This window comes from Rhea pennata, chromosome 1, assembly GCF_028389875.1.
Source record: "Rhea pennata isolate bPtePen1 chromosome 1, bPtePen1.pri, whole genome shotgun sequence".
Classification (NCBI taxonomy): Eukaryota; Metazoa; Chordata; class Aves; order Rheiformes; family Rheidae; genus Rhea; species Rhea pennata.
The window spans coordinates 103,437,882-103,454,046 of record NC_084663.1 but is presented as its reverse complement, the minus strand read 5'-3'; the positions used below and the strand labels follow the sequence as shown (position 1 = coordinate 103,454,046).

At 40.9% G+C, this 16,165-nt stretch overlaps 1 protein-coding gene across 1 annotated transcript; it reads right to left on the bottom strand.

Moving 5' to 3' along the window:
* Positions 1-891: 891 nt before the first annotated feature.
* LOC134138770 (cell surface glycoprotein CD200 receptor 1-B-like) lies at positions 892-11,908 on the bottom strand. Its single transcript, XM_062572866.1, has 8 exons — positions 11,883-11,908; positions 10,464-10,584; positions 8,414-8,495; positions 7,098-7,406; positions 5,726-5,971; positions 4,759-4,860; positions 2,747-2,787; positions 892-1,531 (listed from the first exon to the last, which is right to left on the bottom strand). The coding sequence occupies exons 2-8, from the start codon at positions 10,467-10,469 to the stop codon at positions 1,421-1,423; spliced, it is 897 nt and encodes a 298-aa protein (XP_062428850.1). The 5' UTR covers positions 10,470-10,584; positions 11,883-11,908; the 3' UTR covers positions 892-1,420.
* Between the last annotated feature and the right edge of the window lie 4,257 nt (positions 11,909-16,165).

The following is a 16,165-nucleotide window of genomic DNA, read 5'->3' as shown; positions in this document are numbered from 1 at the left end:
GCCATACCTGAAATCTTACTTTTACTAGTTCCAAGCTAGCTAACATTTATTTCTCCCAGGGGTTGCATACCTGAAAAGGCACATCTCTTTACCCACAGACAACACGACGAAGCCATCCACAGCACTCAGATAGCAACCGATCTTGGACGTTTAACACCCCAGGAAAGGCTTCTCTGGGTTACCCAGCTGGAGTGACAAAGGTTGAAACGTGAGGAGTGACAGGACAACATTCTGTAGGCACTTCTCATGAAGGCAGAGAGTGGCCCATCGTGCCTCCCCACATTCGACTGAAAATAATGCCTGGATCATGTCAACAGGTGTGTATTTGGAAGTAATATGAACACTTAGGGAATCTTCAAACCTAAGAAGACTGAAAGAGAAGAGATGATTTCTTCCACATAGACAAAGACCATTCAAAGCAGACATTCGAGTACACTTAGCGCTGCATTAGTTTTCTGGAAGGTTTGACCAACTTGACATACAAAACTGAAATTAACATCCAGTCTGTGGGTTTTTCAGCTCAAGAGGCGGGGACTAGAAGAATTAAATAGTTTGTTGTTTTTTGGTTTTTTTTTTAATAAATAAGCACACTAAAACTATTTTTCACAACTTAGCACCACTGTTCTCTATAAAATCATGCTGTAATCTCAATTTCTAAGAAACTGGTCAATAAACATATACCCAAATAGCCCCAGAAATAATTTTAGATAAATATTTGCATATTTAGATGCTGACTTCAGAAATGAATCTTAGAAAATTGCCCGTTGCTATTTCTCATCTCTTAGCAAGTGCAAATTCAAAGTGGCTTTGTTTCTGCTATTATCAGTGCAGAGAGCATAATTGAGAAAGAAATATATAAAAGAAAAGAAAAAGTAAATAGTGATGACAAACACCAGAATGTCTTCTGCTGCATGAAACTATCCAAATAGAAAACCTCTTTTATTTCTACAGTTCTGTTGGATGATGCTCCTTGGCCTTCTCTGCTTTGGGGACCCCTGTGTCACTTCCTGAGCTTCACCACAAAATTGCAAAGGGAATCTAGTCACTAAAATGAGAAAAAGTGCTACATTTTTACCATCGGTCTGTTATTTTGGCACAAAAGTATGCTAATTATTGATTTGAGGGAAGATTTTTTCTACAATATTCAGATGTGCATTTCTCCAACTTAGACTTTAAAATTTTCAAAAGTTTCAAAAGCTGTATTGATATTTAGAGAAAAAGAGAAATAAGTTACTAAAACAGGTTACTTTCCCCAGCTGTCTTCAAGTCAGGAAAGGCAAAGGTTTTTGGAGAGCAGGGTGTTCTACTGGCCTGCTGTGCAACAAGGTCCAACATTTGTTGCTAAGTACAAATTCAGGTAATTGACTCTCATTAGTAGCTGAGCTGGTATTAGACTGCTTGTGCCTCCACTGTTAAGAGTTCATACTCTCATAATCCTTGGATTGTAATTCATATAGATACTCTCTGATAAAGCAGAAAGGTTGACTGCAGGTGGTTCCTTATGCTGTGGGGTTGACCTGAAGTTCTTAGTCTGCAATATAAAGAAAAATACATACCATTAAACTACCTTGTAGCACTTTGTTGAAACATCATACATATAAAAAATAAGTTTGGAAGAAATATGGTAGGCAACCAGATTTGCAGAGGAACCGGATTGCAAAGGAATTGTGAATTTATTTCTCTAAGCTCCATTAGCAAAGAGGTTGAAACCTGAGCTCGCAGAAAGGCACAGCAATTACCTTTACAATGCTTAAACAGGATAGTCTCTGGAATCTCTTTTTCTTAATATGGTTAAAAACAAATTTTGAAATGTCAGTATTTTCTTCAAAATAAATCTTAACAAACAATGCTAACTTAGCTGGAAAAAGCACGCAGGCCATACACATTCCAATTTAGATACCTAAAATTACCAGAAGCTTTTCACTTTTATCTCTGCAGCTCCCACTCCTGTCAGTCAAATTGTGCCGAGTGCCACAGAACAGCATATCGGGAAATTAATCATTTTAACTTCAGAGCACTGTTTGACTAGCTTGCAATAAACAAGGCACACGGCCATGAATTTAACCATGAGCAGAAAACAAAATACGAAATAATTGCTCTTTCAGTGTGCATTAAATGAGGCAGAAGCCCAGAGGAAGGAGCAGCATATTACCATGCTATTAAATATGTATCAGGGCATACTGAAATTAGAGAGGAAGTAAACTTGCAGTGGCAAATTTAGCACTGCTGTTTTCTGAGTGTTCAAACTGCAACTTAAAACAAAAAAAAGTTTTACAGCTGTTTCTGTGTCTAATACACCATAAGGAAGTGCACTCTTTACTCTTATTATAAATGCCTGTCCATTTTCATCATACCTTTAACTGTGCAGATTCCTGTCATGAAGCACAATACACACTTAAAAAAAAAGGTCAGAGTTAAGGGTACTCAGTAATGCACAATTCTGAACTCATTAACTTTTGAGAGAGCTAAAATTCAGCTTAAACATTGGCATTGTAAATGTAACTTACAGTATTCATAGGCAGGAAAAGCTCTGTCCCCTTCTCCCTCTAATGCTTAAGCAATCAGTGAGGTACCATGAATGTACACAAGGATAGGGCTGTGCAAGCAGCAGACACCCTCCCAGGTACACTGCTCCTTATTCACCCATCCAACACAGCCAGAGCTGAATGGGAGTTTGGAGGGAGCAGACACACATTGCGATGGAATTACATGTGTTAGTGAAATAAACACAGGAAAGCCCACTTACTGTGATCGGTGCTGCTGGTCCACGTGCCGACTTACGTGAAGCTGAAAGTAGGATGGTGGAAATTCAAAATGGTTTGATGGGGTAAGGTGCACAGCTGTTCTGTCTACAGTTCTCACCTAGCTGCCCTCTGCTGTTGAAAGCCTTTCTGCTAAACACAGTTCCAAGCATTGATTTAGTTCTCACTTTTTCTGTCATGGTTTAGAATATGCTCTTGCCAGTGCTATTGTTTTATTTTCCTCTCAGTAAAACTTTTAATCATTCTACAAGACAGGATTGAATCAACAGTCCTCTTTTTCTAAGTGTAGTTTTTCTCTATTCTGAGGGGACATGAAGAGCCAAGCAACCCAGCGGAGCTGGACCCTTCATTTTCTCCTCTCCTTGCCTGCCCCAAACCATGCTTTGCTCTGTGGCAGTAATAGGCTCGGCACCAAAGAGCTGCAAACACTGGTCAGTGCTGCCGCCACTGGAAATCACTGTCCTTCCGTTTTCCTCACCCTGCCTTCTCTGCTCTTCTAGTGCACACCTCCACTCATAGTCCCTTCCTGCCAACCCTCTTTTGCCACCATTCATTTGTACCTGACTCATGAAATATCTGCAATGTAATATGCCTAGTGAGGGGAATAATTTAAAAGATATACACAGAGGACAAAACCCAGTCAGGTAACGGCTGAAAGGCAGAGCTCAGAGGGTCATCACCAGTGGTATGGAGTCTAGTTGGAGGCGTGTGACTAGTGGCATTCCCCAGGGCTCAGTGCTGGGTCCCATCCTGTTCAACTTACTCATCAATGACCTGGATGAGGGGACAGAGTGCCTCCTCAGCAAGTTTGCCAATGATACCAAGCTGGGAGGAGTGGCTGAGGGCTGTGCTGCAATTCAGAGAGACCTGGACAGGTTGGAGAGTTTGGCAGAGAGGAACCTCCTGAGGTTCAACAAGGGCAAGTGCAGAGTCCTGCACCTAGGGAAAAATAACCCTAGGCACCAGTACAAGCTGGGGGCTGACCTTCTGGAAAGCAGCTCTGCAGAGAAGGACCTGGGAGTGCTGGTGGATGACAGATTGATCATGAGCCAGCAATATGCCCTTGTGGCCAAGAAGGCCAAGGATATTCTGGGGGTGCATTAGGAAGAGTGTTGCCAGCAGGGCGAGGGAGGTGATCCTGCCCCTCTACTCAGCCCTGGGGAAGCCTCATCTCGAGTACTGTGTCCAGTTCTGGGCTCCCCAGGACAAGAGAGACATGGATCTACTGGAGAGAGTCCAGCGTAGGGCTACGAAGATGATCAGAGGGCTGGAGCACCTGCCCTTTGAGGAACGGCTGCGAGAGCTGGGCCTGTTTAGCCTGGGGAAGAGAAGACTGAGGGGGGATCTTATCAATGTGTATAAGTACCTGAAGGGAGGGTGTCAAGGGGACAGGGACAAACTCTTTTCAGCTGTCCTGTGTGACAGGACAAGAGGCAATGGGCAGAAATTGAACCACAGGAAGTTCCACCTGAAGGTGAGGGGGAATTTCTTCACTGTGCGAGTGACAGAGCACTGGCACAGGCTGCCCAGAGAGGTTGTGGAGTTTCCTTCTCTGGAGATCTTCAAGGCCCGCCTGGATGCAACCCTGTCTAACGTGTTGTAGGTGACCCTGCTGAGCAGGGAGGTTGGACTAGATGATCTCCAGAGGTCCCTTCCAACCTTACTGGATCTATGATTCTATGATAATAACTTTAGAACAGAACTAAGGCAATGGAGGGGAGTAAGTTAGGCTCTCCAATTCTCTGCAAGTTCACTCCATTTACAGTTCACCCACCCCTAAAGGTTGCTGCTTTCCAGGTTTCATCTCCTTCTCTCCTTTAAACACTCTCCCTTTCAGGTTACTCTTTTTCGTGTCTCCATTTTAAGCCCCTACTTGGCTCCCAACCAATTCTATCAGCAATAAAGTATATGACCTTGTTCCTGCAAATCGTCAGTGATGAGCCTGAAATGTCTTACAGTCCCATCTAAGATACTGACTGTTCTCCAATTGACTTACCCTTGCACCTGAAAACCAAGCATAAAATCACACCAAAACAAATGACAGCAGCAACACTTGCAGATCCTCCTATCAGGAGATAGTGAAGTTTGAGGGAAACATCTGAGGGATGAAAAAAGAAAGATAGTTACAAAGCTGAATGTCAGCATTCACTGGCTATATGATGTTACTGCCTACCTCAGCAAGGCAAAACTAAACATCTACCCCCATAGCTCAAATGAGCTGTGAGACACAGGTGAGAGGTCCAGATCCCAATCAGCAATAGGAAGCTGCCCCACACACCCAGTCATTCATGTGCACAGACAAGCTTTTGTGCTTGACCCCACATGCCTGTACAGTCTCTCTTTGAATGAATCAACAGATCTGATCATTTGTCCCTTCAAAATGCTGTATAGATGACTGGGCTATGGTGACTTCTGCCCTTCATTCCTCTGCTTCGTAAATCCCACTGGCAGAACTTATATCAGGTCCAGCACAGCCAGCTGAGAAGTTGAATTTTACCCTTTACCGCCCTGGAAAAGATCCTTTGAGAGTCACAGACAGCCACTCTTTAAGGAAGTGTTCTCCAGACCTTAATCTTGTGGAGAGCTGGGACAAAAATCAACTCCTGTGGTTCAAAGTTCACACCTAAATTTAGTGAACTGCATCAGAGTGGCTACTGAAAGCAACTGTTCTGTCACCAGTGATTGAAAAGGACACTGAAATAGAATGAGGAACTCCTACAAAAACAAAACTAGAGTAGAAGGAAGCAAGCACTAGTAGCTTCCCTACACAATGCCAGGAACTTTAGGTTTCAAAGGTCTAACTCAAAATTATTAATTTCTCTATCAAAGTGTACTAGAATTTTGGTATTTCATCCCCCTAAACAATCTGTGAAGCTCTGGCAGTCAGTAGGAACAGCTGCATAGAGAAGCACAAGGAATCACAAGATCATGATGAAGAGCAATTACAGAAAAATGATATTTACATGATAGATCTAGGGACAGAGTCTTGTTTGTAGCTGGATGGGTAACGAGACAGGTCACAGTGGGATGCATGCTGCTGTCCCATCCTATATAGCTCACTCTGGTTACTGTTCCATTGGGATGATGAACTTCCTCCGTGCTGTGGTTATTTGCAGGCATCCAGGAGATTTCTGCAGCTGGCTTTCCTGAGGAGGCTTGACAAACAACTACCCCACTTCTGTCAGAGGTCAAAGTCACTGTAGGAGGAACTATGGAAAAAGAAGAAGAAAAGATCCATGATCATTATATCTAGTTCAGTGTAATCTCTCCATTCAATAAACTGAAAAATAGGTAGTATTTTTTGGTTTACATCTCCAATTCAAGATATTTTAAAGTAACCTGGAATATTAGCACCATCCATCTTTAGGCAGAAAAAATACATCAAAAAGTCCAAGATTAGTATCTCAAGAAATTGCTGGCTGTACTTAGAAGTCTTGTTCCCCCACGTTTTATGAAAGAAGGTTACAGCAGAATCAGAAAGTGGGATGAGGAATAGGGCCGTTTTAAATTATGAGTTACAAATACAGCAGTGCACACACATACTGAAGAAAGTATCACTAAAGTTTAACTAATATGACCAGAAAATAAAATCCATCCCTATGTAAAATATTTCTTGAAACTTATGAAATTCAGAGACAATTTATCTGATTCTGAAAAAGATGATTTGATGCAATGATTGTGTTTCCTAATCCTCTTTTGTTCCTGTCTAGCTTGGAAATGGACTGTTCTCATTTTTATTTTAGTTACACAGTCTTACAGACAGCTTTCAGTATTTCTTGAAGAGTGAAATGTTTCCGGATAATATCCTGAAACTCTTGCTTCCTTCCTTTTCAACCCTTACTCAGACAAAACACATTTTGACCTTATTGTGAATTTTGACTGAGTGTCCTCTTGCTTAGCTTACAGTAGCAATATTTATTTGCTATCTTCTGTTTGCATTAACACAGAAGAGTGCATACTCCTCGTCATGTGTACATTCACATGACATTCAAAACGTTACACCCAAAGAATCAATTCAGAAACTACTCTAGATTGTCGTATTTGGTGTATCTTAAAACGTCCCTGTTCATGACTTGGAAAAAACTTACATAAAATCACACACACACACAAAAAGAGTATTTCCCCATAATAAAAGGCCAATCCTATTGCATATCTCCTCATCCCTGTTCCCAAATAGCCAGACTAAATCAGCTTAAGAGATTGTCTCTTCACTGTCTTCTACCTCTTTATGTGCAATTTCAAAATGTATCAAAAATAAATTTGGTCTTTTAACACCAAATCAAATCATTTTTATCTCTGCACACACACACACACACACACACAAATATGTCTTACCTATCACAGTCAGAGAAGAAAAAGAAAGAAAATTCCCATTACTGCTGACAATTTCACAGGTGTAATTTCCCTCATCACCAAGGTTCACAGGGTAAATACGAAGAGCAGGATCACTGTTGGGTGAATATTTCCATGTCATCCTCTCACTGCAGTTTACCTTTCTTGTCTCATTTTTATCACTTCTATAGGCCAAAAAGCAGTAAGTACTGGATTTCATCCTCCATATTACCATTAGCAAAGGTACTTTGGAGAGATAAGAGCAACTCAATATAGCCTCATGACCAGCCTCCACATTCACCATGTTATAAGCTACAAAAGAAGAAAAGAGAAAACAAAAATGATGCTACAGCCATCATCAAGGCATAGGAGGCTCTTGACTTGGTTTATTAAAAATCTCTACCTCATTACTGTACCGAAACCCTGAGCAGATTCTGTACCTTCCTCTGTATCTTTATACTATGTGGTTTAAAAACCTGGCTAAGACTCAAGAATATTTCAGGCAGATATCGTGGGCTCTGTGTTCCTTGGAAGACTACTGATACTGCAGATCCAAGGCTTATAACGCTGTAACTGTTATTTCAACTGGCCAATCTGATACTTTTGCCATTTAAAAACTTTTCCTTTGGGCTGGCAGCCCTGAGGGGACAGAGCTCTGTGCAGACGTATGTAAAGCAGCATCCAATTTCCAGGTCCATTTTCCTGCTGTCACTGTCCTTAAGGACTGGGAGTATAATGGAGGAGGCACCTTCTGCTGTGGACTCCACGCAGGTATGTGATACATGCTGGTGAACTAAAGTCCTCCACCTTTTTTGAATCAACAGATTTTTTCCACTTTCATACAGGCTTTGAAAAAGTTATGAGGAAAGCAATATCCACCCTTGAGGAAAAGAAAACTACATAAAAGAAATATCATGTTATTGAATTAGGTGCTTTGGTTAAAGCATAAGTACTAGCAGCAGTAGTGATAGTGCTTGTAAGGAGTTTAATACCCAAGATCATTTGGTGCAGTAGTTCATGTATGGGACATACATAGATCCTTCTTCTGCCAGAAATGATAGCTCTTACGGTGTTTTCTCTGTTGAAGAGGAAATGGATCTTCAGGTCATCTGTGATAGATTCTTATCAGATATCTCATCCTGTGCCACTCTGGGAGGCTGAAGGATTTGTTTGTCTGCTGAGGTGACATCACTCTTTGTGCATATATTAAACAATAAACAAAATTTCCCTGATGAACTGTGAAGTTTCAGGGTTCTAGTGAGTTGGGAATACAGAGTGTCAAGCAGTAGTGCATGTACTTTGTGATCTTTCTCACTTACCTGGCCTTTGAACTAGGTTGATTAACAAGCAAAGAAGTGCAGCCAAAACTGCCCGGGTCTGAGCCATCTTTAGCAGGAGGTACTGCAGAAAGTAAAGGTAAAGAAAATGACATGGAATCACAAATTGTTGTGCAAGTTCCTTCAAAGCAAACCCAGAGCAAAATCTTTGTTTCCTTTGAAAACAAAAAATCTAAAAAATACTTCAGGTCAGGTCTTATGCTGAAGAAAGTAAAACAGAAAGGGTTGTGAAAACAAAGGCTACTGTTCACAAACAAGTTTGAGAAATCCAGGATCTTTGGCACCACTTTCCAGTCATCTCTAGCTGTTTGCCATTCACGCCCAGCTAGCTAGCGCAAAGACTAGAGACCTGCTACCCCTTTATAAGTTTATCCACAAAAATGAAAAGAAGGCTTTGCTAGAGCACATGCATGCTTTAAAATGCCTTCTGAAAAATAAAGGCAACAGCATGTGTAAGAAAGTTCATGATCTAGTCTTCATCAGTTGTTTTAAGGAAGCAACCCAAAGAAGTGATTCCTAATGCTTGCCATGCTTTTAATTTCCCAAAGGGTAACTCCACTTCTGTAGTGGAATAAAAAGGACAATAATCTTATTGTAAGTGATCAAAACCATGCAAGTTTATCTTCTGTTTTTTGGACGTGGTGTTCCAAAGATGCATTTAGTAACTTACATTATCCCACAATTATACATTTTTTTAACAAACTGTTTCGTATCAATTGTTAGCTACTTCTTAGCAAATGGGCAGCTATTCATTGGTAAGACCAAGATGGTTGCTTTCGTTCTAACCCATTGTTTTCAGGTCCATACAAAAAAACACAGCTGCACGTTGTCCAAAATCTTTCCAGGCAAAATATATATGGTTCATAGCTTTCAGTTGTTGCTTGAACACAGATTTGGATAAGAACATCACCAAAACTTTTCTGCAGTCATACAAAAATGACCTCAGTCTGTCAAGGCAGTTTTGCATTATACTGTGTAAACAACATATATATGTATTCACACAGCCAGAATCCCAACAACTTTGCTCATGTCTCTAGGCTGCAGCTGATTTTGGACAAGCATCTACTGCAACTCACAATGATTCTGTCACAACCAAAAGATTCACTACTGATACACTGCTGCACCCCTGACTAAGAGGCCTCAGAGGACACGAGAGTGACCGTATCTTATTTTCTAATGTTGCTGTCATGAATCGGTCATTAACAACAACAACAAAAAGACCTGTGTTTGTGTGACCTGCAGGTTCTTTGTTTTGAAGCAAATCAACACATACTGAAGGAATAGTGGAATACATGGAATTTTCCATTTCATTCCAGCATCACACAGACATGCTGCTCAAGCACATGAGTGACATCTTTCTAAGAGATAGGAAGAATCCTGCTAGGAATTTAAAATGAAGAGCAGGTTGATGTACCACAAAAGACTGAGAGCTCCCACAGTGGTTTGATGTCACTAGCCTTCTGTAGCTTTTATCCCCAAATATTTGCTCTCTTTTCTTCAACCTGATTATAGAGGTTCAAGCAATATTCCTGATTATGTCATTTCTTGTGAATCTCTCCCTATGGCTTCCTGCCTGTTTGACAGACAGTCTGGAGCTCTAGCTTAATACTCAGAGAGGTTGAGTCCTGTCAGGCAAGGACAAAAATGGTTTACTTTGCTGCTGTCATTCTCTGGAAACTACCATTTTATACTCCAGGTTGGACTTGGGAGACTCATTGGAACCTTTCTCCATCCGTTTTCACCCCATTTACCTAAACTTTTGTCTTGAGATTCTCTCTAACTTGCCTGTAAAGTCATCTCATTTTCCATCATTCACCTCTGCATTCCCCCAAATTCTCGTCCTGTTGGTCTTTTTGTCATTCTCTCCTTTATGAATTCATATATGCCTCTCCCATATTCTACTTTCTAAATCAGACACCTGCAACTAGAGGTGACTGAAAAATGGTATTTCCATCCTATGGAAAATACTGATATTTCAACAGCTGCTTTCATTCTCTAGTAGAAATCCAGTATGCACCAGACTAGCAAATACCTTCATGCAATGGTTGGTTCAGAAATGTCATATATGTTGCAACAGGACTTTCCTTCCAGGCTATTTTGGTCAGGTGCTGTTCAAATTCATTTTTAAGTAGAAGTACGCTTCTCAAGATGTGCTGGGAAGAGGGGAAGAAAGGTGGCCAGAGTTTAAGCCTGTCTGTGCACACAGAAACCCAGATCCTGAGCCAATATCAACTAATGTAAAAGTTACAGGCTTCAATAACGTAGCATTAAAATTCCATTTTAAAATATATCAAGTGAGGACGCCTGGTGCACAGAAAAAACAAACATATCACTGCCACATTTGTGTCACAGAAAAAATCAAACACTGCCATATTCATGATCCAAATACAAGAGGAATTTTTTTTTCTTAAACACACTGCAGTACATACGCACATTCAGACAACAGCCTGACAGGTTTTCTGCAAAATTCTAACAGAATTCTGACATATCTGGATGAAAAGCTTTCATTTCAACCTAAAAACAATGCCAGTGCAACTACACTGATCAGTATTCTACTATTAATCTGCAACATGTACTCCTGTATTACAAAATTCCCAAATTTCATTTTTCATTCACCTAAAATATTTTCCATAAGTGAAATATTTTGTTTTTCTTCATGCAATTCAATACCATTTAAAGGGGTTTTTTTTTCATTTTGGATAAATTATGCATGACTAAAGTTGCTTTCAGTCAAAATTTTTGAGAATTTGATTTTATTTACCAAAAAGATGCTTTTTAGCCAAAATCATGTACTGAATTTGACCCAATTTGCAAATAGTCTTTTAGTTCCTCTAAAAAGAAAAGAATCCTCCACAGTGCTTAACAATAAATTCAATATTCACCAATTTTGCTGGAGCTATATGTATTAATATACAGAATATTGTGGCATTGTAATTTGTCCCAAAGAACTACCCTTTTTTAAAATGAATACAAATCATATACATGTATATATGCTTATTTGCTCAAAAGTACAGGCATTAATGATTACAAATAGGGCATTACAGAAAGAATAGTGGATATACTGTCTAAATATTCATGTACAGAAAAAACAGAATTTAGATTGAGACTTTTAAGGTTCATAGTCCTTGAATACTTATGCCTGTAAGTAAGAAGTAAATCTCAAAGTAAAACTTGAAAAGGAGAAACGAAACGCAGCTGAATAAAATTAATTAATAAGTAGCAAATGAATATTTGTAGATTGTCTTGTGATATTTCCTTTGATGGAATTAAAATGCCTCAGTAACTACATTAAAATAAATTACAGTTTTAAGTCAGCCTTGACAGCAGAGGCTGGCAGAAGGCCACACGATGTGTGTGCCTCTCTTCTGTTAGCCTCAGCGTTCCAGCTGGAGGATGCCACCACTCATGCTTGGTATCATCCCAGTGAATACTAAGGTTGGAGAAAAGTTACCCAGCTGTCAGCCTGGAGAAGAGTCCTCTGGTCACTAAAGATGAACAGCAGCAGCACCAGTGGGCTCCAGGCTTGTGGTATCTCACTTCTGTGGACAAAAAGGGTATGCCCATGCACACGATGGCTCCAGCAGCGACAATGATTCTGGTGGCAGCTTATGAGGGATCCGTGCACTGCAGCACTGGCCAGAGAAATCTGGAGCTTGCCTCCTCACGATGGGAGGAGGCCCAGACAGCTCCAAAAAAGTGAGAGCAATCTCGGTTCAGGACCATCAATCCCAGATACTCCCTATCTTCAGGGATGCTCGAGCCTCATGATGTTCTTCTCATTGAAGCTCCTGAGATTTTAACATGTTGATTAGTCTCAGAGACAAACACAGCCTCTTACCCCCTGTACGAGAGAAGCTGTGCCCCTCTGAAACAACTCAGCAAAACTAAAACATCTGCTTGTACACTCCCCTCAAGAGGATGTGACACAGTTAAAACTAGGGAAACAAAGTGCTTTCTGACATGAAGAACAAACCACAACTTTAGATTCGCCTGCTATTACACATCAAAGGCAAGCTACAAGCCCCATGCTACTTAGTACTCACACATTACTGCAACATTTTAAAAAATATCCTACGTTACACAGCCATTTGCATGATTAACTCAAGAAAATATAGTCCTGCTTTTCAACAAAAACACAGGCTTTAAAGGGTAGGAGAGACCTTGAAAAGGTCTGTTCTGTAAAACATCTGGTGTCTTTGGCCAGGAGGAAGCAGCAAGGAGTGGCAAGAAGAAGAAGAGACAGTTGTGCACAGCTGTGTCAACTCTCCCACCTCTCATGCAAGTATAAGGCAACAGGAGGGAGTACCCAAAGCAAGGCTACGTTATTTAAAATCCCAAACCACACTTTTAGTGCAGCCAGAACATTCACGCAGCAGCATCTGCCTACCTAGTGAGAAGGTGCATTGCCCATCATAAGGTATTAAATATTTCCTCCTCACCACCTAAACTTCTCTTCTCCAACCCCACTCCTCTGTAACTTAGTATGATTTATCCAGGTATGAGGCCTTGTATTCTATACAAGGCTGGCTGTCAGCTCCAGATCAACAAACCTCTGAATACACTGATCACCTGGCAACCACACAGCAACTGACTACGAAGCCTGCAGTTGGCCAGCACCTTTTCTGAAGTGAGAGATGCTGGGAAGGCCACGTTTACATCCCCTAGTCAGCTTCTACTTTTAGCTGTCTTTCAAGTCAGAGCAACTCGGGAAGTTAGGGTTAGCTAGTGATAATTTGTTTGCAATAAGTAACTGGAGCAGTTTTAATGGCAATCTCAGAAGTTCTCCCATTTTTCCTCAAAATTGGAGCACATGCTGCTAAACGCCAAAGTTGTACCAGTCACCTGAGGAAACGTAGCAGCGGTTGTGCCTGCAGGACTGCGTTTCTTGTGCATTGCAGGGACCAGACCCTGCCCTGGGTTTTGGGTAGCCCACTCACTAGTTTCCTGGAGTTTTGTGCCAGGCCTCAGAGCAGCCTGCAGTCTCTACTCAGGGAACAGACACTGCTTGAACACTGTCCTGTTACTCTTGAGCAATGATCAACTTCTGAGTATTCTTGAAGTCCCTCACCTGAAAATGAAGCTGCAAAATATGAGAGGACTTTGAACATCCTAGAAGGAAAAACCACCATATCAAAAGGGCCAGCAGATAAATATTCCCCAAGCTGCTAATTCTCAGCAACTGAAAAGTTGCATCACGGGAGAGGGAGATTCTGATGTATGCTTGCCCCACTATTAAAAGTCTTCCTTAACCATCTGCTATGTGCCACTGCAAAAAAGATACTGGGCTAGACAGACCTAGCCTTCTGGTATTTTTATTCACTAAAAGATACTTGGCACTGAAAACATACTCATGATGAATTCATTTATAGTAATATTTAGAATAAAACTAATATTAACATCATTATAAAGCATTTTTTCCTAAGGGGGGGGAAAAAAAAGGACATATAGTGGATGACTGCTTTGTCTAGCTTTTTATTCTTTAGTAGCTGTAATGCAAGAAAGCAGGTGGGTATGTCTTCTCCTGTCAGAAACATTTCCCTTCTTAACAGCAGCCCATACAGAAAATAACTCAGTCCCATGAAGCTGTTACATTTGCGATGCCGCGCACCTCACATCTGTAGCTGCCCTGCAGCCAGCCTCTTCAAAAAACGCTGTTATTTAGTGTTGGGAATGGAAAAAAGGAGCAAAAGATGAATGAGATTAAGAAAACTGCTCTGACAACACTCGTTCTGTTAGGCCTGTTCTCATCCTTTCAGAAAGGGAGAGACTGTGTTTGCTTTACATTTTCTTTTGTGGTGGAGGGGGGGGGGAGAGAGAAAAAAAGTATGTATATAACAGCCTGATTTTCCCAGACACCAACTTTATGTAGTTCCCATGATGTCAGTAAACACTGGTGCAAAGCACTGCCATTAACGAAGCCTTTAAGTCCTGACACTTCCAGTTCAAAATGTCCAGAGGCAATTATATTGCCATTTCCAGAGACCAAGAAAAAGGATTTCTTTTTTTCTTTTTTCTTTTTTTTTTAATTTCAGTTAATTGCCACACTAATTACACAGACTAATGACAGTGCTCAGCAGCTTCTACTCCTGGCCCTACAGAAACCCCTTACAGCTTATAGGTCATTAACTCATTCCTCAGGATCTTTCACTATTGACTTCAGCACCATAGTAACCAAATTTACTTATAATAGAGATGACCATAATATCAGCTACTGTAATTTCTGCCTCTTGTGGACTTACTACATCCTGTTGCTCATTTTTGCTGGAAAAAGCCATGCAACAATGCACAAGTACAATTACTGCTTTCAGAACTGCAGATAATCCAACCCCCAAAAAGTCTCCCATGCAGATATTCAATAACAAATAGGGGAAAAAAAGGTTTCTAGGGGGATGCTTAACTTCCAAGAGGCTTCCATAAAAGCTATCATGTATCTCAGACTTCCTGGATGAAAGTTTCCTTCCCATCTTTCAGTCCAAGGCTCTTCTGGGTACTTGTGGAGTGGGTATCCCACTCCATAGCCATATATACCATACACCCTGAACTGAGCTGCATGTAAACTACCCACAAACCTCAAATAATCTTCACTTTAAAAAAAAAAATAAATAAATAAAAAAAAAAAAAAAAAAAACAGGACTAAGAGCAGAATTGATGTCTGGCATAACCGAAACTCCAGGTGAAACTTCAGCCCATCTTAGCCAATTTTAACTGTAGCATCACTCACCTTGGCTTAGTCAGTGCCACTCAGGGGCAGAGTCACAGGCCTACTAGGCTTCTCTCCTTCAGCTATTCACTGCTTCTCCTCCCTCTGCTTCACCCCAGGGAAGCTAATATTTTCTGAAGACAACAGCTTTCTCCTGCCATGAAGAGCTGTGAGCATCCTGCAAGAAGTCCCAGAAACCCCCTGCAGAAACTCAGCCAGGAATCAGCTACTCCAGCCACAAGGAGACACTTGCACTGTCCTCTTTGGACTCCTCATACACAGAAGGCATGGATTTTTGCACACCTTAGTTTTCAAGGGGAAATCTTGTATCCTCTTCTGGGTTAATGAAGCAGCTAGATCAGTGCTTCCAAGTACCAAATCCATACTGTTGTCATCCGATTAAGGAGAAGGCTCAGTAGGTTTCTTTCTGCGTAAAAACCACAGAAACAAAAACCACAGAGAGGAACAAATAAGTGGTAAAACAAAACATGCCTGAAATAGAAACATTTATCTGTATTGGAAAAAGTTAAACATCTTATCTCTCAAATACAAAACTAAAGTCATCATACCAGTGTATGACCTTTACCAGTGCCTTCTGTCTTTTGACGCAGTGTACTAAACCAAAGGCGATGCTTCTGCTTTATCTGCTTCTTCCTCCACTACACAGGATTCATTGCTGTCATAAGCTAACTGTTTTATGAGCAAGCTTAACACCTCTAGCTCTGTGTCACTTACAGGCTTTAGAAAAATTCTTCACATTAGCCCCATTTCTTTCCTGTGCTGAAGCTGGTTAGCAGCACTTCTAGCAGTTGTACGCTCAATGCAAGGCAGTATCACGCAGAAGGGGAGAATTGCTGGGGAAAGTCCAGTCCCACAGGATGTCTTTAAGTTTGTGTTGCCTAAACCAGCTGTTCTTTTTTTAGCCCAGTGGTCTGCAGGTGGAAATACGACATGAAGCTTCCTGCTAATGTTGATGCTGTCATGGGATTCTGCATGTTGGTAGTAAAAGTTCTCTGCTTTCTCATCTTCCCATA